Raw genomic sequence first — 18228 nt, forward strand, 5'->3', positions numbered from 1 at the left:
CTGAATACAACGCTACAGTTATTCAAGTGTGCTAGCATAATTGCTGCACGAAATGGCTTTACATATGAAAAAACAACTCTAGTAGTGTTATTCGTTAGTGTTAGTATGATTATGCAAAAAACATTTTAAAAAGGCTCAAATTAATTTAGACAATAACATCACTTGACAGTTTTATAGTGTTAATGTACATGTACATCTATTGTGCAAGGTATTGCAAAGAGGCTAAAGAATAGCCAGTTAGCTCATGTTATACCACCAGCTCTAACTAAGCTTTAAAATTTGTGGCATATTGTTGTTTCCTAAATTCACAAAGCATCATCAAAATTCACAACAATGTACACAAGTAGGTCATTTTCCCTTTCCAAATGATATAATAAATATATTTACCAAACATTAGGCTACTTAACAGTGTTATGACTAAAGTTAATGATGTGTAGAAAACATTAATATTTAGCCTACAGTAATAACAGCACATCTTCATCAACAGGCTAATTAATATCAGTTATCTCCCCGAACACAGTACTTACTACTAAATTATGACAAGCAAGATATCCATTTATGTCACAAATGGTGACCTTTATTTATCTATTATTGAATGATTATTAACCATTATTAATAATGGAAATACTGAGCTTTGTAGAAGGCTCTGTATGGCTGTCAGAATATTGTTAAACTTTAGGCTATAACTTGTATGATTCTTGAAGATATAGATTCATAAAGTGATTAAGCCATTTGGATAGTTTCTAGTACCTCAAGGCCTTGGTTGGCGTAAAAATATATATTTTTATATTTTTTGGCTGTGTAAGTTGGATTTGATAATTGAAAGATCCCTGAATACCTTTTGGCTCTTTTCACAAATTATCATAATGCTGTTGACTGATATGGAAGCATTGATGATCTTTTAAATAACATACATCTTCTTTTCATACACATTTATGCCCATTTAGGCCCTATCCTATGTTTGAATTGTAATTTGATATATGCAGAATTAAGTGTATTAACACAAAAAACAAATTCTACGTGAAAACAAATAAAAATAAAAAATGTAATTAAATGATTTGCTAATTTAAAACAATATATTTCCACCAATAGAATTGTTCAAATAAATCTAGCATTGAATATTGAGTAACACCAATTATTTTGTTTTCTTCCGAGAGGAAAAATCAACTAGCCTACATGCAACACACAGGTATTAAAGATATGAGCTCCTGTTCGCCAACACTTCAAGAAAAAAAAAAAGCTAGCATTGCGGCATGTTAGCGGCCAGGACTGGAGCTAATGCTATGCTAATGCTAACGTCATGATATACATGCACGAGTTTGTCAGAAAGGCTACAGCTTAGTAAAAGGCTATAGGAGATAAACACCATCCCTGACCATAAATATCGTTGAAGGCCTTGGAGTGGTATCTACAGTATATCGCCTTACAAACCGTGAGTATAATTTCTTATCAAACTAAAGATTTTCACCTGAGTTATAACAACAAGTCTGTACAAAATACCATTACACCCATTTGAATGTTTATAAAAGCTGTAATCAATACAGCGTCACATCAAGGTTAGATTTCACACATAAAATATGGAAAGAGATGCTGGATTCATCATTGCTAATGCTGTAGAAAGCACTTGTTTATATACATAGAAGCACTAATCTTCTCGGCTCAAAATTCCTTCAGAAATGTAGAAGGACCATCAACTCTTCTGTCATGGTTAAACTTCTACTCTAAAACTCAGTAGACAGTACTAGCTAACACCGCCGCTAACCCTTTCCGCCATCTTGGAAAGGTAATGGAGACTAACCACACACTAGTCCCATATGAACCTCATGGCTTTGTGGCTCAAAGCCAGCCAATGTGTGACGTCCGACACTAGGGGGCACTCCAAAAGCCCGACTGTCTGTCAGAGCAGGGCAATGGGATCACTCTCGAGGAAACCATGTAGCATCAAGCCTCATCACAGTTGACTTCAGCGGGGTCACAACAGGTCATCGTAGTCCAGGAGTTTGGAGTGTTGACGGCTCTTCCACAGGCGGAACAGACGGAAGTCAAAGTAGGTCTCAATCATTTCTTTACCTGAAAAGAAAAAAGAAGGAAAGGAATAGGTTAACCTATGGCCACAGTTAGTATTTTAAATATACCTCTCAGAGAAGATACGTCTGGATAAATCCTTTAATTTAGTGTTGTGTGTGGTTATATTATTTGTCATTATACATCCAAGTACAACAACATTTTCTACATCAGATGGGGGGTTAGTCCTGTGCATGCCTTCACTGGTCCAACAGACAAAATAAAACTCACAAATACACAAGACTGTGGATTTTTGGCATTTTAATTCAGAGTGAACTCATAATGAACTCATAGTGAACTCCATATTTGTGTGTGCGGGAAAACACACTAAATGTTTTTTTTTTTTTGCCTTAAACTGAAACTGGAGAAAGAAATATTATGAACACAAATAATGAGCACAATATTATGAGCACAAATAATGTAGCAACTGATTGATTTATTAAATTTTTTTCTTGCTTGTCTCTCAGGTCTTCCATATATTCTTACCACCAAGATAAAACTTTTATCAATCTCTTTAAATAAATTTAAAACCTTATACTAAATTTATAAGCAATTTTTCCGTCTTTTATGTTGGGAATGATCTCTTTACATTCATTCAAATTCAACAATACATAGCTTCCTTTTCTAACCCTTTTTCAGACAAGTGAAACACAAATGTTGTCCTGGCTGTATCTTCAATTACTTCAACAAACCGTGGCCATTTGAACAGAACAAATGCCTGGTTTCCCAGTCCACGCCTCGTCTCCTCTGCTGATGGCGCGTTGCTCTCTTGCTTGGGTCTGACTATATTGACGGCGGGTATTGACTTCAGTGTATTTGCTGAGCGTACACAATGAGGGTGAGAAGGACGGTTTGTGACACTTTGTAGTGTTCAATGTCTATAGCAGGCTGAGTCATCACTCACTGTGTCACTGCTGCCCATAAGAAGAATGAGCCCTCACTGATCTCTGCTTTGACCTCATTTAAATACTTTCAATATGAGCTGCACTGTGGTGTTTGCAAACATGTGAGCAGTGAGGTGTGACAGGCCATGTTCACATATTGAACAGGGGTATTATGCAAAATCGACTTTTTGCAGCTATCTACCAAGTTATAACGTCAATCTGTCATCAAAAACATGCCTGAAGAGATTTTAGATGTCATCCATGCATGTTTCAGTAGTTCCGTTATTTCTCTTGAGCCCTATTCGAACCCTCATTAACTTCCTGATGGCAATTTTCCATAAATATATACAAAAGTGTATAATATACACTACAACTTCACAAGCTTAATGCAGTATGCACTGATTGTAATACTCTGAAGGGGAAGGGGTTAGCACATAGAGCAAAGGGAGGAGTTAGAACGCCAAATTTCAAAAGAATAACAGTTAACATGGTGATCTAAATATATTTTGTGTTACAGTTAATACCCCATAGAAGTAAAATACCCGCTCTTTAATCAATGGCTACAGTAACATGTGTACTCTAGAACTGGTTATTTCTTTAAAATGTCACATAAACAGCAAAATCATGTAATTTCTTTCTGACAATGACCCCTCTGATTAGTCACATCAGAGTTTGAGGTTTACAATACTCTTAAATGTCCAGAAATCAGATAATAATCAGATTTTGGTGTACATGTGAATTAGACTCAACTAAGAAATAGACTTGACACTCAATATTGACTCTGAGACCACAGAGATATAAAAGACAATTGAATATTTTTTCAACATTTTTTCAACATTTTAAATCATAGTACTTTCTTATATTTACCGTGTGGTATGTATCAGTGTAATGCCTCAGTCGTTCAGGTAGGTTGGTCAAGAGAACAAGAGAGTCCGAAATCAGATATAAGTACAAAAATACACAAAAGATACATGTTGTGTTATTAACTTCTTGAAAATGACAAAGTAAATTCTAAAACTCCATGCTATTTTACTAGTAAAACAAAAATGTAAAAATCTATCAACTGGACAAAAAGTTGTAGAAGTGAAGACGTAATCTGTTCTTGAGCTGATAAAAGTCAGAATAGTCTTTTCTAGGTACTTGCAAAACAAACTTTACTTTCGATAAAAGATGTAATTGATAAAAGCTTAATCTCACCACACTGTCAAACTGTCAAATTTAAAATTGCTGTCAAAAATGATCCCGTTTCTTACTGTCGATTTTAACTTGGATGATCATTTTGAGCACAGAGGACTAGAGTATGTGCCGTGAGTGGGCGTTAAGAGAGTCACCTTTTTCACTATGCTCCAGTTTGCAGCCCTGGATATTTGTGGTCTGCTTCTGAATAAAAGCTGTAGTAGCAAAAATCAGCACAACTGTCATAGAAACAAACCTCATGTGTCATCCTCTCACATGCACAGTGCACACTAATTTATCTGTCAAACAAATGATGCAGACAGACTTATTTAAACCAGTAGATATGCCTGGTATTTTGTTTACTAACAAAGTGCCACTAAGCATTAATTTGGATTTTATTATCAAACTCTAGTATAACTTAGTCTTGAGCTGCCTCTGTGGAGTTTACAGTGCAGAAGTGGCACTAACACCATGATCTGTGACCATGGATCTACTGTCTGACCAGAGAGGAGCCGACTGTAGCATAGCGCAAAGCCCGGACTAGACCACTTTGTAGAAGAGATTGGATTAGACAAGGAAACTATGAGAGAAAACACTGACTGGATTTATATTAATACAGTAGTTTATTATGGAGTAGCAGAACGGATTTGGTTAAGTAGCGCCGCATAATTTGATTGACAGGGCTGGGAGTGCTGTTGGCGGGCGCCCTGCCAATATAATGGTAGGGGAAACACTGTTATTTCTTTAGGGTAAATGTGCTACCATTAAAAAGTGTTTTGGAGCTACTCAATTAGCTGCATTGTTAGCATCTAAGATGTTAAGTGTCGCTGTTAGCTACAGCCTATTCAATGAAAAAACAACCCCCTTGATATTTGTGCACAGTGAAGCCATCATCACTAATTGGAGAGCTTGCTGACAATTCATCTGTGCCTGGTAAATTTAACAGGTTGTAATAAAAACAAGGGCGTAGGATGCAAATGAGCTAGTAACAATGCACTACTCTGTCACGAATCCAGGACAAAACACATTGATAATGGTTCTGCTGAGCTCCTCTTGTGAAACCTGTGGGATGTTTTACTATTAGCCTAGCTACAATGATAATTTCACTACAGGGATCAACTTTGAGTGGAAAATGTAGTTCACCTAGTTCATAAACAAACATGTGACATTGCAGCTGTTTGTACGGCTTTATAGTAACAACACCAGAGGTGTCCAAACATTTTTCCTGAATGGCCACATACTAAAACATATTTGTAGTGGAGGACCACAGAAATATGGTCAATACATTGATTCATTCTGATGCTTTTAACACAGCTTTGACAGATCCACTTTACCTTTTATAAGGCTGAGAATGTTGTTGAATTTTTCATCTGAATCACAATGTAAAGTTACTGAGGTTACAGTAGGATTATTTGCATTTTCAATAAAAAGTACTACCTTTGATCGTTTATGCAGTTCAGGGGTATCTAAACTATGCCCAAAGAAAGACTGAATTCATAATGAACAAATAGTTTATTAAGAATAATTCAGGGTTAGTACCTACTCGATAAGTATCTTAAGCTCAACTCCTAATATAAAGTAGCAATAAGCCTTCATCAGCCTTAAAGATACACTATGTAACTTTTCCTGAGAAGGGCTGGCTATCTGCTTGTCACCGTGGAGATGTTCCATAGTATGTCTATCTCCACGGAGACAAGATGAAATCATCAGGCCAAGTCACAGATCAGATCTGTGGAGAGGCGACAAGTTGGAAACTCTACCAGAAAGGTTAGATCTCTTCTTTAAGGTGTTTTTTGCATAATGGATTTTGACTTGGGTGACTGAAGAGCCCTTTCTGAAGTGGACTTCTCCTTATGCAAAATAAAGTATCTTCTGAAGTGGACGACCTTGTGAAATCCACTTGAAATAGTTTGGAGCAGAGAGGACCAAAGCATAAAGTTTAAGATGCGTTTAAGAGAGTTCATTCATTATTCAACCCTGACAGCCATGCCAGGATTAATAGTTCTCAGCCCTCTTGTATCTCAAAATGTGTCATATTCAATTTGGCACAGAAGGGTTCAATTAAAGTTTTAAGTAGACTGTGCTAAAAAAAATGAAAAAGCTATGGAACATCTTGTCAAAGTGTGGTCTTTGCATAAGTGCAGTAGTTCACAGTGTATTTATTTATTAGGGGAAGTGTCATTTTTCTGGTGGCTGGTTGGCCACCTGCTTGTCTCTACGTTGAAGTTATAGCTTTACCTGGAATGTTTCACATTATGGCATTAAACTCTCTAAATCTCAATGGAAACAAGCAATTAACACCACCATGCCAAGTTCTAAGTCAGATACATGTGGAGATGTGACCCTGCTCACAAGGTATTTTTGAAACAATAAAAATCTGTAATTTATGATTGATAAATTAAATATATACAAGTTTAATGCTATATGCTGGGACATTCCAGGCAAATCAGTAACATCTCCATGGAGACAAGTAGGTGGGGGACCTTCTCTCTAAAACCTTCAACTCAGGCTAGAAATCTAGGGCTAATAATGGACTCAGACTTGAACTTTAACAGCCACATCAAATCAATAACATCTGCAGCTTTTTAACATCTAAAAAAATTGCAAAAATTAATGGCATCAACACCAGACTTGGGGAGCCTTATCCATGCATTTGTCTCCAGTAAGTTAGACTACTGTAACGTCCTGCTCACTGGCCTCTCCAAATGAGCCTTAACACAGCTGCAGTACATCCAGAACACTGCTGCTCGGGTCCTGACTAGAACCAGGAAGTACAAGCACATAAGTCCTGTGCTCAGGTCTCTGCACTGGCTCCTGTGGCTCAGAGAATAGACTTTAAAGCAGCTCTGCTTGTGAACAAGTTTCTCCATGGCTTAGCACCAAAGTACATTCCAATGTGTTAGTTCCATATGAACCATGTCACACTCTGAGGACTTCAGGGACCGGCCTCCTGCTGCTGCCCAGAGTCAGGACTAAACATGGAGAATTCATTTTTATGCAGCTATAACCTGGAACAGTCTTCCTAAAGATGTGAGACAGGCCTCTACTTTGACAATGTTTAAATCCAGGCTCAAAACAGTTCTGTTTAGCTGTGCATATGACTGAAAGGTTTTTATCCTGCACTCTTCTCATTCTATTCATTTTATTATTGATTATTTGTGATTTTTTATTTTTTGATTTGTTGTATTGTGACTTTCTTATTCTGTAAAGTACTTAGAATTACTTTGTGTACAAATTATGCTATACAAATAAACTTGCATTGCCTCCACCAGAAAAGTGACTACAATGTAGAATTTATTATTATTTTTAATTTAATCCTATATTAGGACACCTTTTTTATTTTCCCTTGTATAACTGTGGGTTAGCTGTGTGGCAAAGGCAAGCAGTAATAATCCGTTTGGTGAAGTTTAGGTGAAGGTGTATGGACATTTCTGAAAATATTTTTAATAATAGATACATTTACATTTTCTCAAGTTTATAATAGGTAGGTGCTCACTCTTTAGTCGTGATAACTATTTGTGTTAACATTTTTCTATTGTCTCTATTTTGTAACAATGACAAATAACAGACTTCAACCTAAATCGTGTCATCATTTGCACTGTTGAAATCTGCTAGTGTTTTTTGGGTCAGGGCTGGTAAACTGCAAGACACCATGATGATATTTCAATAGGAGGGCAATTAGCTTAGCATGGACGTGGTTTGGAGAGATGAGTGATGGCACCGCACCTGTATACTTCCTTAGCGTCTGTAATAGACTTCTACATTGCAGCACGGATCTGGCAGTGACTAATGTTAGCTATTACAATTCAGAATGCATTCATCCCATGTGGAGCAGATAGGGAAATCAATGTGAGAATGTACTCAACGTTTACACAGAATATGGGCAGTATACTTCTGAAGTGCAGTTATAGGTGACTTTGATAAATGAAAATAGGAAGAGATATAGGAATGCTTAAGTATACATTAGTACCACAAAGCAATATCGTCCTCGCCAATAGTACGTCCTGACAAAAACGTACGCGTAGTCAAACCAAATTTGCTAACCAGCTGCATCATGGCAGTGGGAACAAAAAAATATACTGTGACCACGCCCCCTTACAGACCAGAAGTCCAGTAGTGATAAAAAAATGTGAGAAAACTGGCCAGGTTAGGGGTTAGTGAATATGTGTGATTGACAAGTGTATTAGCCAATCAGGGACATACATGCTCCGTCGTAAACAAATATGGCTGCTTACGAGGGAAAAAAGGAAAAAGGAAAAAACATCGCAAGAAACAAAAATACAAAACAAAAAAGCTATTTTATCTTGTGAGATCTGCTGGTGAAACCCTCATCCACACCTTCATTTCATCCAGACTCAGCTACTGCAATAGCCTCCTTGACTGACTCCTATCCACTACTCTCCAAAAACTAACACTCACACCCTGACCAGAGACCACATTACCCCTGTTCTACAACAACAACTCCCCATCCCACAGTGCATCAACTTCAAAATCCTCCTGACACCTCCAAAGCCCTCCGTAACCATACCTCACTGACATGTTCCAGCCCCACTGCCCCTCCTATCGCCTCCGATCAGCCGACAAACCTCTTCAGTCCCACAGTCAAATCAAATCCCAGGGTTACCCCAAATTAAAACTCACAAAAAATCTGATTGGATAGTGTACTTTGCTATATTATCTTTTTTTCTTGTAAAGGTTCTTTGAGTTTCTTTTGAAAAATGGTATATAAAACTATTATTATGATGATTATTATTATTATATTTTATTATTATTATTATTATTATTAGTAGTAGTAGTAGTAGTAGTAGTAGTAGTATTATTAGTAGTATTATTATATTTTAGATTATTATTATTATTATTATTATTATTATTATTATTATTATTATTATATTTTAGATTATTATTATTATATTTTAGATTATTATTATTATTATTATTATATTTTAGATTATTATTATTATTATTATTATTATTATTATTATTATTATTATTATTATCTTAATAAGCACAAAAGCTTGTCCCATCCCTACAATATGACTGGTACTCATTGGCTGATTTTGTGATTTAGTTTGACAAATATCTTGCGTGAATCCACTTTTATCACTATTAAGCCTATTTGACTTTTTTGTTCTCCGAAAATTTCATCTCCATGTTATTTTCCTTCTGACACAGCTGTTTATATATGGAGCAGTGATGAAAACGCTGGTACTGCAGTGTTTTGTTCACTCACCCTGCGCAGACAGCTCCAGTGGAGACTTGAATTCCACTGCGGAGGGTCTCATCAGTCTCTTCAGTGTCTGGATTAGCTGCAGGACACAAACACACACACACATACACAAAAACCATTAGTGATAGTCATGTTTACAATACGTTCAAAGCGCTACCTGGATGTAGAGTCGAAGTAAACAAAGCAAGGTGAAGACAGGAGCAGTGTGAAAAAAGATAAAGTGGATTTTTGAGTGCATCTGGAGGACTCAGCGAAAAGCAACGCTACAGCGGCGAAAGGTCAGGGTGTGTCAGAGGAGAGGCAGTATGCTAATGATTCTGCTAGTAGTAGACAGAGAAAGAAATACAAGGAAAATGTAGAAGATAAGGTAGTCATTTATGTGCTATGATGATTGCAAAGGGGACATATTACGCAAAATTAAAGCCTCATAACAGTGTTTCCTCACCATTAGCTTACTCAAAATTGTATTTCAACGATTCAGGCATGCTTCAGTAATCATGTATTGTCCTGCATTTGAGGTTTGAGTGCTCAGATGATTGCTTTTTTTCTGTTTTCACGTACCCTCTATCTCCACCCAATGCTCTGTACAAGCAATTATTCAAAAGACATGTAAACGGAAAAAAAAAAAAAAAAAAAAAGTTGCTATGGTGAAATGCCACTATGGTGTCTATCACTTCTGCAGTTGTGAACATAAAGTCAATTTTCCCATGTATTTGAGCAAACTTTTCCTTGCCCCAGTACAGATATATCGTATAAGCAGCTCTTGAGGTCAAAATATCTCAGCTGAAGTGTCCAATAAAGAGGTGCACAGTTAGCATGCCGGTTGTTGTTAGCATTACACCAAAACACCACTCTACTAGTTCTGTTTTTCCACGTTCTTATTAGTTGGCTAACACAAAATAGATATAATTGCTAACATCCCATATACTTTAACAATGCACTGCCCCCACTCAACCAATATAGGCTATTTTATGTATCATTTTCATTTTTACCACCACCATTATGCCATCAGCCAGGCCTCGCTTCTCAAATTGCAAGCAATCCAATGGACATTTTCCTTCACTCCAACAAAAATTCAAAAAATATAATAGTTTCCCCCCGACCACCATAATATCCACTGTAATGTAGTTTATATCCAAACCAGCAGGGTGCCAGTAGAAGTCATGCGCTACTCTGTTTGATACCATAGCTCCATATGCTCCTATGTTGACATATGGCGGGGGCTAATTGCGTGAACAGTACATGTTGGTCTATAAACAGGATAACTTCAGACAGTGTAGATGGAGGAGGAAACGAACTGGGGAGAGTACGTAATTATATAGATGGGACTGAATCGCCTTGAGTTAACAGCTCAGAAAGCAGGAAATGGGGTGTGTTCAGTGTTATCAGTAATGCATTGTTTTGGTAAGGACAGGGTCTGGGTAATGTTAAAAGTTACCAACAGAGTACAGAAAAAAGTGAAAGGGTACAATATTTTGCAACATTGACTTTTTGAGTTTTTAGCCATGCTATGACGTTGTTTCCTGATCAGAAACATACCTGGTTCTTTAACCCTTTAAGGACCGAGCACACCATAGACCAGTATTCCTCGCCTAGACTTTTAATCTTTTTTTAGCCATAAAAATCATGTTAAAGGAAGTATCAGAATGTACTGCATTTTTTCACACAACTACCTCTATTTTACATATCCATCTTTATACTTTCTTTGACGCATTAAATAACTGACAGGGAAAATCCCTGCGACACCTGCGCTTTCATTCATCATCTTCGAGGGACAACAGAGGCAGATTACCGTAATGAGAGTAAAATATTTAAAGAGCCCCATGCCTCTGCTTTGAGATGCCGTTTGAATTTACATGAGAGCGCAATTGGTTGTGGAGTTACAGTAATGGAAAGTCCGCAACCACGTTCTATCAGGGTCGATAATATCCTCCTCTATAGGGTTAAAGTTGTAAAACATGAAATGCCAAAGCAAATGCACTTAAAAGCAAGTTTAAAGACCAATAACAATACAATGGTCCTGGAAGAACAATACAGAAAATTATAAGACTGTCATCACAATTCTTTATGAACAATTTAGTTTCATTGAATTGAAAACACTGAAAGAAAGTACTGAAAGCAACTGAAAGAAATCCTAGTAAGGATTTCAACAATATGTCTGTCTTTGCAATATGATGTAATATATTTGGGAAGCCACAACATATTAGCGATTAGCAGAAGACAACATGTTTGGCAATTAGCTACAGTGGACTAAATTAGCATAAAAGGGCTTTTTAGCAAGATTAGCAATATTTTACCTTTTTCAATGCCGCAATTAGCAGTAGACAAGCTAACCTACAAGCTCATCAATATTTGTGTTGATAAACTAGGACAAATAGTGACAATATGGTGAAGGAGTAGCCATCTTGTGTGGTAGTAATCAATGTTTTTAATCTTTAATGCTTTCACATCTATTGCTTCTGGATGGGGCATGGATTAAATGTCTTGTGTGCTGATTTAACAGTATTGTAGAAGGTGAGGTTTGCTGACCTTCTGGTTGTTGGGCATATGCTTAACCTGCTGTGCCACTGTTATCCCAAGCACAGGAGTCAATGTATGCTATTTTACAGTAAGCAATTCTCACTAAGCACGTCCTACAATTCATACACTGATATTCACAATTAGTTTAATCGACAAAATATTAAGTAATTTTGACTTCCGAATATACATTGACTTATACATTAAAAAACTCAATTTAAATTAGCTTAACTTGTTTTGATTAAATTCTCAGCGCATGGATCTATTAAGAATATAAATGACTTCCCCGCATCTGGCTTTATCCTTTGCTGTCTTAATTGTCTTTCCAAACTAATCGCTCAGTCCGTGTTTTGTGTCTAGTGACAATAAGTGAAATTAAAAGGTTAGAGTCGTTAATCAATATGGGAGCCAATCAGAGACGAACAATTCCAGACTTGACAATACAGAACAAGAATAGTTCCACAGAGAGATTGGTGACATTTAAAAAGGAGGTGATTCATAATACAGTTCACAGTTGCTGTTGTTCACCTGCAGAGGTCTAGAAAAACATGGGTTATTTGTGGAGTTAGGAAATAAATAGACGTCTTTAATGCTACAGAGGTCGGGATTGTGTGAATTCTAAGTTAGACTAATGTAAAACCGATATAGTTTTAAGGTGAAACTAACTCTAACTTGTGTTTTGTTTCATATTTAACACAAATCCTGCATATTTAGGCGGTGTTCTTCTCTCAAACTGAAAACACATCAACTTGTGGTGTCATGTGGTAATACAAGAAGTGCTCCACTGTGTTTTTAAACTCCATACATCTTCACTAGAATCATTTGGATACTTTCATACGTGGAATTGCCGATCTCTAGTCAAGGTAGATGTTAACTTAAAAACTACTGCATCACATCGCAAAGTGGAACAGAGCATTTTGAGTTTTGGAGATGCAGACAGACCAATAATAAAGGATTACTCAAAACACAACTCCAAGTATGTTTTTGAGGAGGTAAGAACGTTCTAACATGGTTTAAAACGTCAATTTTGCATAATTTAAACTAACGGCACTGTATAAGAGCTCTGATGTTGGGCACACCACAAGTATTGCTTCTATCAAGTCATAATGTTAAACTCAAACATAAAAAAAAATAAAAAACATTGGGATAACCATTCAGGCCATTCTGTGTAACATTGCAGACAAAAAAATAAGATCTCCATGAAGACAAGTACTTTGTTGTTGTTTTGTTTTTGTTTTTTTTAGGGCAATACAAAAGATCTATAATGAAATAAATGCTTTTCTTTAGTTAATTGTTGAAGATGTTTGAAATGCTATATAGTGGGTGTGACACTGTAATCGTGTGGTTGTTGGTGGTTGATGTGATGGATGTGATGCCTCGTGGCTACTTTCCCAACTAAAGTGTGTGGCTGAGAATTAAATGCATAGAGTAAATCCTTTGAGAAACGTTGTGTCAATAAATACTTGCATCGATGCTCGGGGATAAAGCACTGGCGACGTGTAGGATAATTAGCACTTGCATTGGCGGAGTGAGGCATAACCCAGTGGACACTCGGCATCTCCAGGTGTTAGACAATCTGTAACTTGTAATGAGCACATCACAGAGTGCAAATAGGCCCGGGAGCTCCACGTGAGTCAGCACATGAGGTATTGTATAAGCGCCGGTCTGAGTCATGTCTTATCAAACTTTCTTGGTTCACTTTTCCAAGTCCAGTGTGAAGCATCCAGTGTGACGAGATTGCTTCCTATAATTTGCTCAATTGTACCTGAATGTACCCCAATCTGCAAATCTGTCACTGTCCCAACTAACATAAATATCCTATAGGGTGGGTTTACATAACATCCCATAACAATTTAAAACTCGGCTGAAGGACAGGTCAGAATTCAATGGTAAAATTTGCTATTTATCTGTCAGATTGCAAATGTTTCTTCTCGTTTATGATTAATATATCTGTAATTACTGGCCCTTGGAAACAAAAACTAGCATCAAGTTTGTTCAATGTCAAAACAAGCCTCAGAAACTGGTCCCATTAAACAACCCCAAAGACATGATAGTTGTCAGTGGAAAGGGCAGGCCATGAGATTAATATGACACATTTATGGAGCCAGTCCCAAACAAATAATAAGGTTCAACATTTGTGGATCGTAATTCTGGATATTTCTTCCAACAACAGTGAAGTTATATAGGCCCCGACCCTACATCTGAAGTTATGATATCATTAAATTCTAGAGCCGTATGTAATGGATTTTGTGACTACGGCAAAACTCTATTCATAAGTGTTTTTTTCTAAATAAATAAATAAACATTATGAAACTTTATTTAGGAATTCAATTTAACTCAAATGAATGAAGAACAAAGGTTTAAACAGATAGCATTATAACTGTTTTTGGCTAGTAAAATAACGACAATAATGACGATCGTGGTTGACGTAGATTTGGCAAATAGAATAGAATAGAATAGAATGCATTTATTGTCACTATACACATGTACAACACCATACACATGCACAGCGAGATTAAAAACAACTCACCCTCCAATACAGACAGACATGGGACACTACAACACAATATAACTAAGATAGCTAGTGCCAGACATTAAGATATTTAAAACATTTAAAACACCCCAGACTACAACTCTCAACAAAATTACAAGTAAATACTGCACAGTCACATACTGCACTGAACAAATATTGCACTATATTAGCTGTTGCACTGATAAATATTGCACTGTATTAAATATTGCACTCAATCAAACTTATTGCACTCAATAAAAATATTGCACTATATGGCAAATGACTCAAATTGGGGAGTGACACACCCACTACCCTCTCTTTCCGTCTCTCACACCTGACATCTGTGCATCTGGAGTCCGTCCCTGATGCCCACACGCCTATGCGCCTCTGCCTCTCAGGCGTGTTCAGTCTGCCTCCTGCCTCAGCGCTGCCCCCTGGGGTCTGGTGGGGGGCCAGCTGGTGTGCCATCACACAGATCAACACTGGCTCATGGCATTTGCAGCTTGCTAGAAATAACTTGAAAATGACATGGATGTTTTTGAGCACACAAACCCAGTTTTAATCTGGTTATCATTTCTTTGCCAGTTTAACAAAAACATTTTTGTTTGTGTTTCTCCAAAGTTCACAACTCGTCTCTAAACTGTGCTGTACCTGTTGATTAAAGATACAATATATTCTCTTAATGCATTGTGTTTTATATTGACCAGTATAATGACTGCACTCTATTTCGACCCTATGTCGACCCATGATTTATCTGGACACAACAACACACTAACAACCACTGCAAATTAATTAACACAGAAAGCAGAAGCATTGACATTGCTGAAGTAATACCCCATGAAGGTCAAGAAGGCATATTACGGTACTTAACCCGAACATTACCCATGGGACCAACACACAGAGCTGAGTGAGGTTACAAAATACAAGATGGATTTAAGGACACTAAATCTGACCCAATTAGCACTTGTGGTGGGGTTGGAAATGCTAGTGAGTTTGTTAGCACCGTAAGGCTAGATTTAAGACCTCCAAGTGCAGCTGGCATAGGATGGTAACTAGAAATAGCATGGGGCAATTATTCTGGGGTTTAGGTCACACTCCCAACTCACAAATGGATTGCGATAGAATGAATGCAGTTTAAATGATCACAATTAAACAAAGCATCCTATTATTTATGAAATGCGTGGTTGATTTGTATTTCTTGCATTCAGACATCCTGATAGATGTTTGTGAATCCTTATTGAATAAACTAGATACCATCAAAATTAAATTATTTCAAGCTTCAGAGTTAGAATTACATATAAACAAATTCTTCTTTACAAACAACCAAAATCGTGTTAAACAGAAGAATGGACAGTTTTGCCTGTAGTGTTTTGCTTTAAATTAACTTTTATAAACCAGGTGTTGTCCAGACAGTTCTTACTTGAGTAGTAAATTCCCAGTCTATTTATTCTGACTACAGTGGACCATTACTTTGTTCTTCTACCTTAAGCAATATTATTTTGAAGTAAGGATACTCTTACTTGAGTACTGTACTTGGCTGTTTACTCTAACCCAATACTCTACTTTATCACTGAACGTTTGTTACACTCGATTTGTACTGTTCTCTGGTTAAGCCTAGACTCTAACCCCAGATGACAGTTTTGCTGGTAGATACTGACTCCAGGTGAAGTATAGGTCTAATAATAACCTCTTTCCCGCTGACTTTGCAGGAGGGGGTCAGGTAACAGCGGGGTGAGAGGGCTAAATGCACTTTACTATACTCCCTCCTATAGTATGGATGTACCAGAGAAGCAATTAAGGCTTTATTTTATATTTTTACACAGAACTTGACTTAATCTTTATTGATCCACAAGCGTCCACAATTACTTGGAAACAGTAGCTCACGCATACAATTTAATAACAAAGAGCAAAAATAAAAATAAATGGTAATTTAAAATGATTGAAGTTGCAAAAATAGCAATAGACTAAACTATAAAATAAGCTGCAAAGCTCCAATGTTGTTTCTCTGAGCACTCAAAAATGCTCAGTTTGAATTTGCTTAAATTGTTGCGTCACAGGTAAAACAGGGTCTTAAACTGGGACCAAACAATTAATACATTAAACGGCAGAACTAGCCCATATTTCGTCATGGACTAAACAAGCACAGAACTAGGTCCAACCAGGACTAAAAATGTATTAAATAAGAATTAGACCAGGTCTAAACCTGTACCGAATTAGAAAAATAAACAAGGGCTAAACTGGAACACAGGGTCTAAACCAGGACTTATATAAGGACTGCATTAGAACTACATAGAGCTGGGGAAAAACAATTCAAACAATTAACAATTAAAGACTTAAACAGTGTAATTTAAACCACCAACCATTGTTATTGTGAGTTTTCAAACACGCAATAATCCAGCATATTCAGCTAAGACACAAATTTTAGGAGGGAGAGAGATTAGCATTTTAAAAGTTTGTACCATTCCTCCAGATTGTTCATTACTTTGTGTGGATGTTTACAATTGATTTAAAGTTTGTTCCATTCTTCAACAATTCAATAAATAATTACACTGCAATAACAAACCACACCAAAAATGTAAAAGTTACCTTTTTTTTTTTTTTTGGTAACCAGGACATGACAAAGTTCAGTATAGAATAAAGTGTCTGAATCAGAACTAAAGTAGGACCAAGGGTAAAGCAAGGTTACTGGAAATCAAAACTACATTTTAAACAGATTTTCAATCAGGTTGATGATGCTAATATTTTCAATGGTTTCAAGTCATCTCAACTTCATCTGGAAGTCATTCTCAATTCTTGAGTTTGTTGCTACACTTGACTACAGCAGGCTCCCGTCCAAGCACTAACCAGGTCCAGCCTTGCTTAAATTCTGAGATCTGACGAGTTGAGACTTTGACAAGGAGGTTTTTTTTTGTGTTAATAATGACATGTCTAGCATTTTGGATTATTATTGTGGAATTTTTGCAAAATTTTACTATAGTAATAGCACCACTAATACAGCTACAGTGCAGTATTGTTTTCTTTCTAATAATTTCACTTCACACCATTTTCACTACACATCTATATCTCAACTACAGCACCCCGCTCCTTCGGTCTTAGTCCTTACATATCCCTGTATTAAAGTGATTTTTCTGCTTGCTGCTGTGCACTGTGGATGTGTCGGCGTAACCAAGCGTGAGTGCTGAGGTCGAGTGCCGCGTGATACGATGAATATTTCAGTGAGTGGGCATATGTGTGTGTGTACACACAACTACAGTACTGTGGAGGAGGGTGGGTTAAGATACTGCAAAAGGAGGAGTATATAGTAGTACAAGAGTGACTTGAGTTCCATCGTTTAAATGTATTTACTTAGTAGTGGCCGACTATACATGTTATATATATTTTAAATGAAAGAATCAAATATCTAATACAACAATTTAAAGTTAGCTGAGTAGTAGAAAAAAAAAATATATATATATATACATACATACTTTGGAACATTCCCCATGGAGATAGTTTCATACCCTTCTGTAGAATGTTATAGCCAAATGAAGAACATTTCCATGGAAACAAGCAGGAAGGGACCCTACTCTAGGCCACATAATAGTCAGGTTTGTGGAGATGCAAGCCTGCTCAGGGTTAGGACCATAAACTGTATAAAGAAGTGGACTAAGCCAAATGAAGCTCAATGATGTTAGCAGTTCAAGGGGCCAATTTGGAGCCGAGTTCTGACCACGAGTATCATAGCAACCAAAGACCCAATCTGAAGCAAGGCTGTTCAAGGTAACGCCCCTTCCCACCTGCACCAGTTTAGACATTGGAGCCAGAGTCATGGGAACCGGAAGCGCACCCATGCTCACTTCCTACTTGGA

General features: G+C 37.0%; 1 protein-coding gene across 1 annotated transcript in view; it reads right to left on the reverse strand.

The window, feature by feature from the left end:
• Positions 1-241: 241 nt before the first annotated feature.
• The window catches only part of nsmfb (NMDA receptor synaptonuclear signaling and neuronal migration factor b), a 66579-nt gene continuing 48592 nt past the window's right edge, over positions 242-18228 (reverse strand). Inside the window, exons 14-15 of the mRNA XM_055224171.1 lie at positions 9355-9430; positions 242-2070 (exon numbers count right to left, since the gene is read on the reverse strand). Coding sequence (XP_055080146.1) covers positions 1973-2070; positions 9355-9430 — 174 coding nt within the window. The 3' untranslated portion in view covers positions 242-1972. The remainder of the gene's footprint in view (positions 2071-9354; positions 9431-18228) is intronic.

This window comes from Periophthalmus magnuspinnatus, chromosome 9 (assembly GCF_009829125.3).
Source record: "Periophthalmus magnuspinnatus isolate fPerMag1 chromosome 9, fPerMag1.2.pri, whole genome shotgun sequence".
Lineage (NCBI taxonomy): Eukaryota > Metazoa > Chordata > Actinopteri > Gobiiformes > Gobiidae > Periophthalmus > Periophthalmus magnuspinnatus.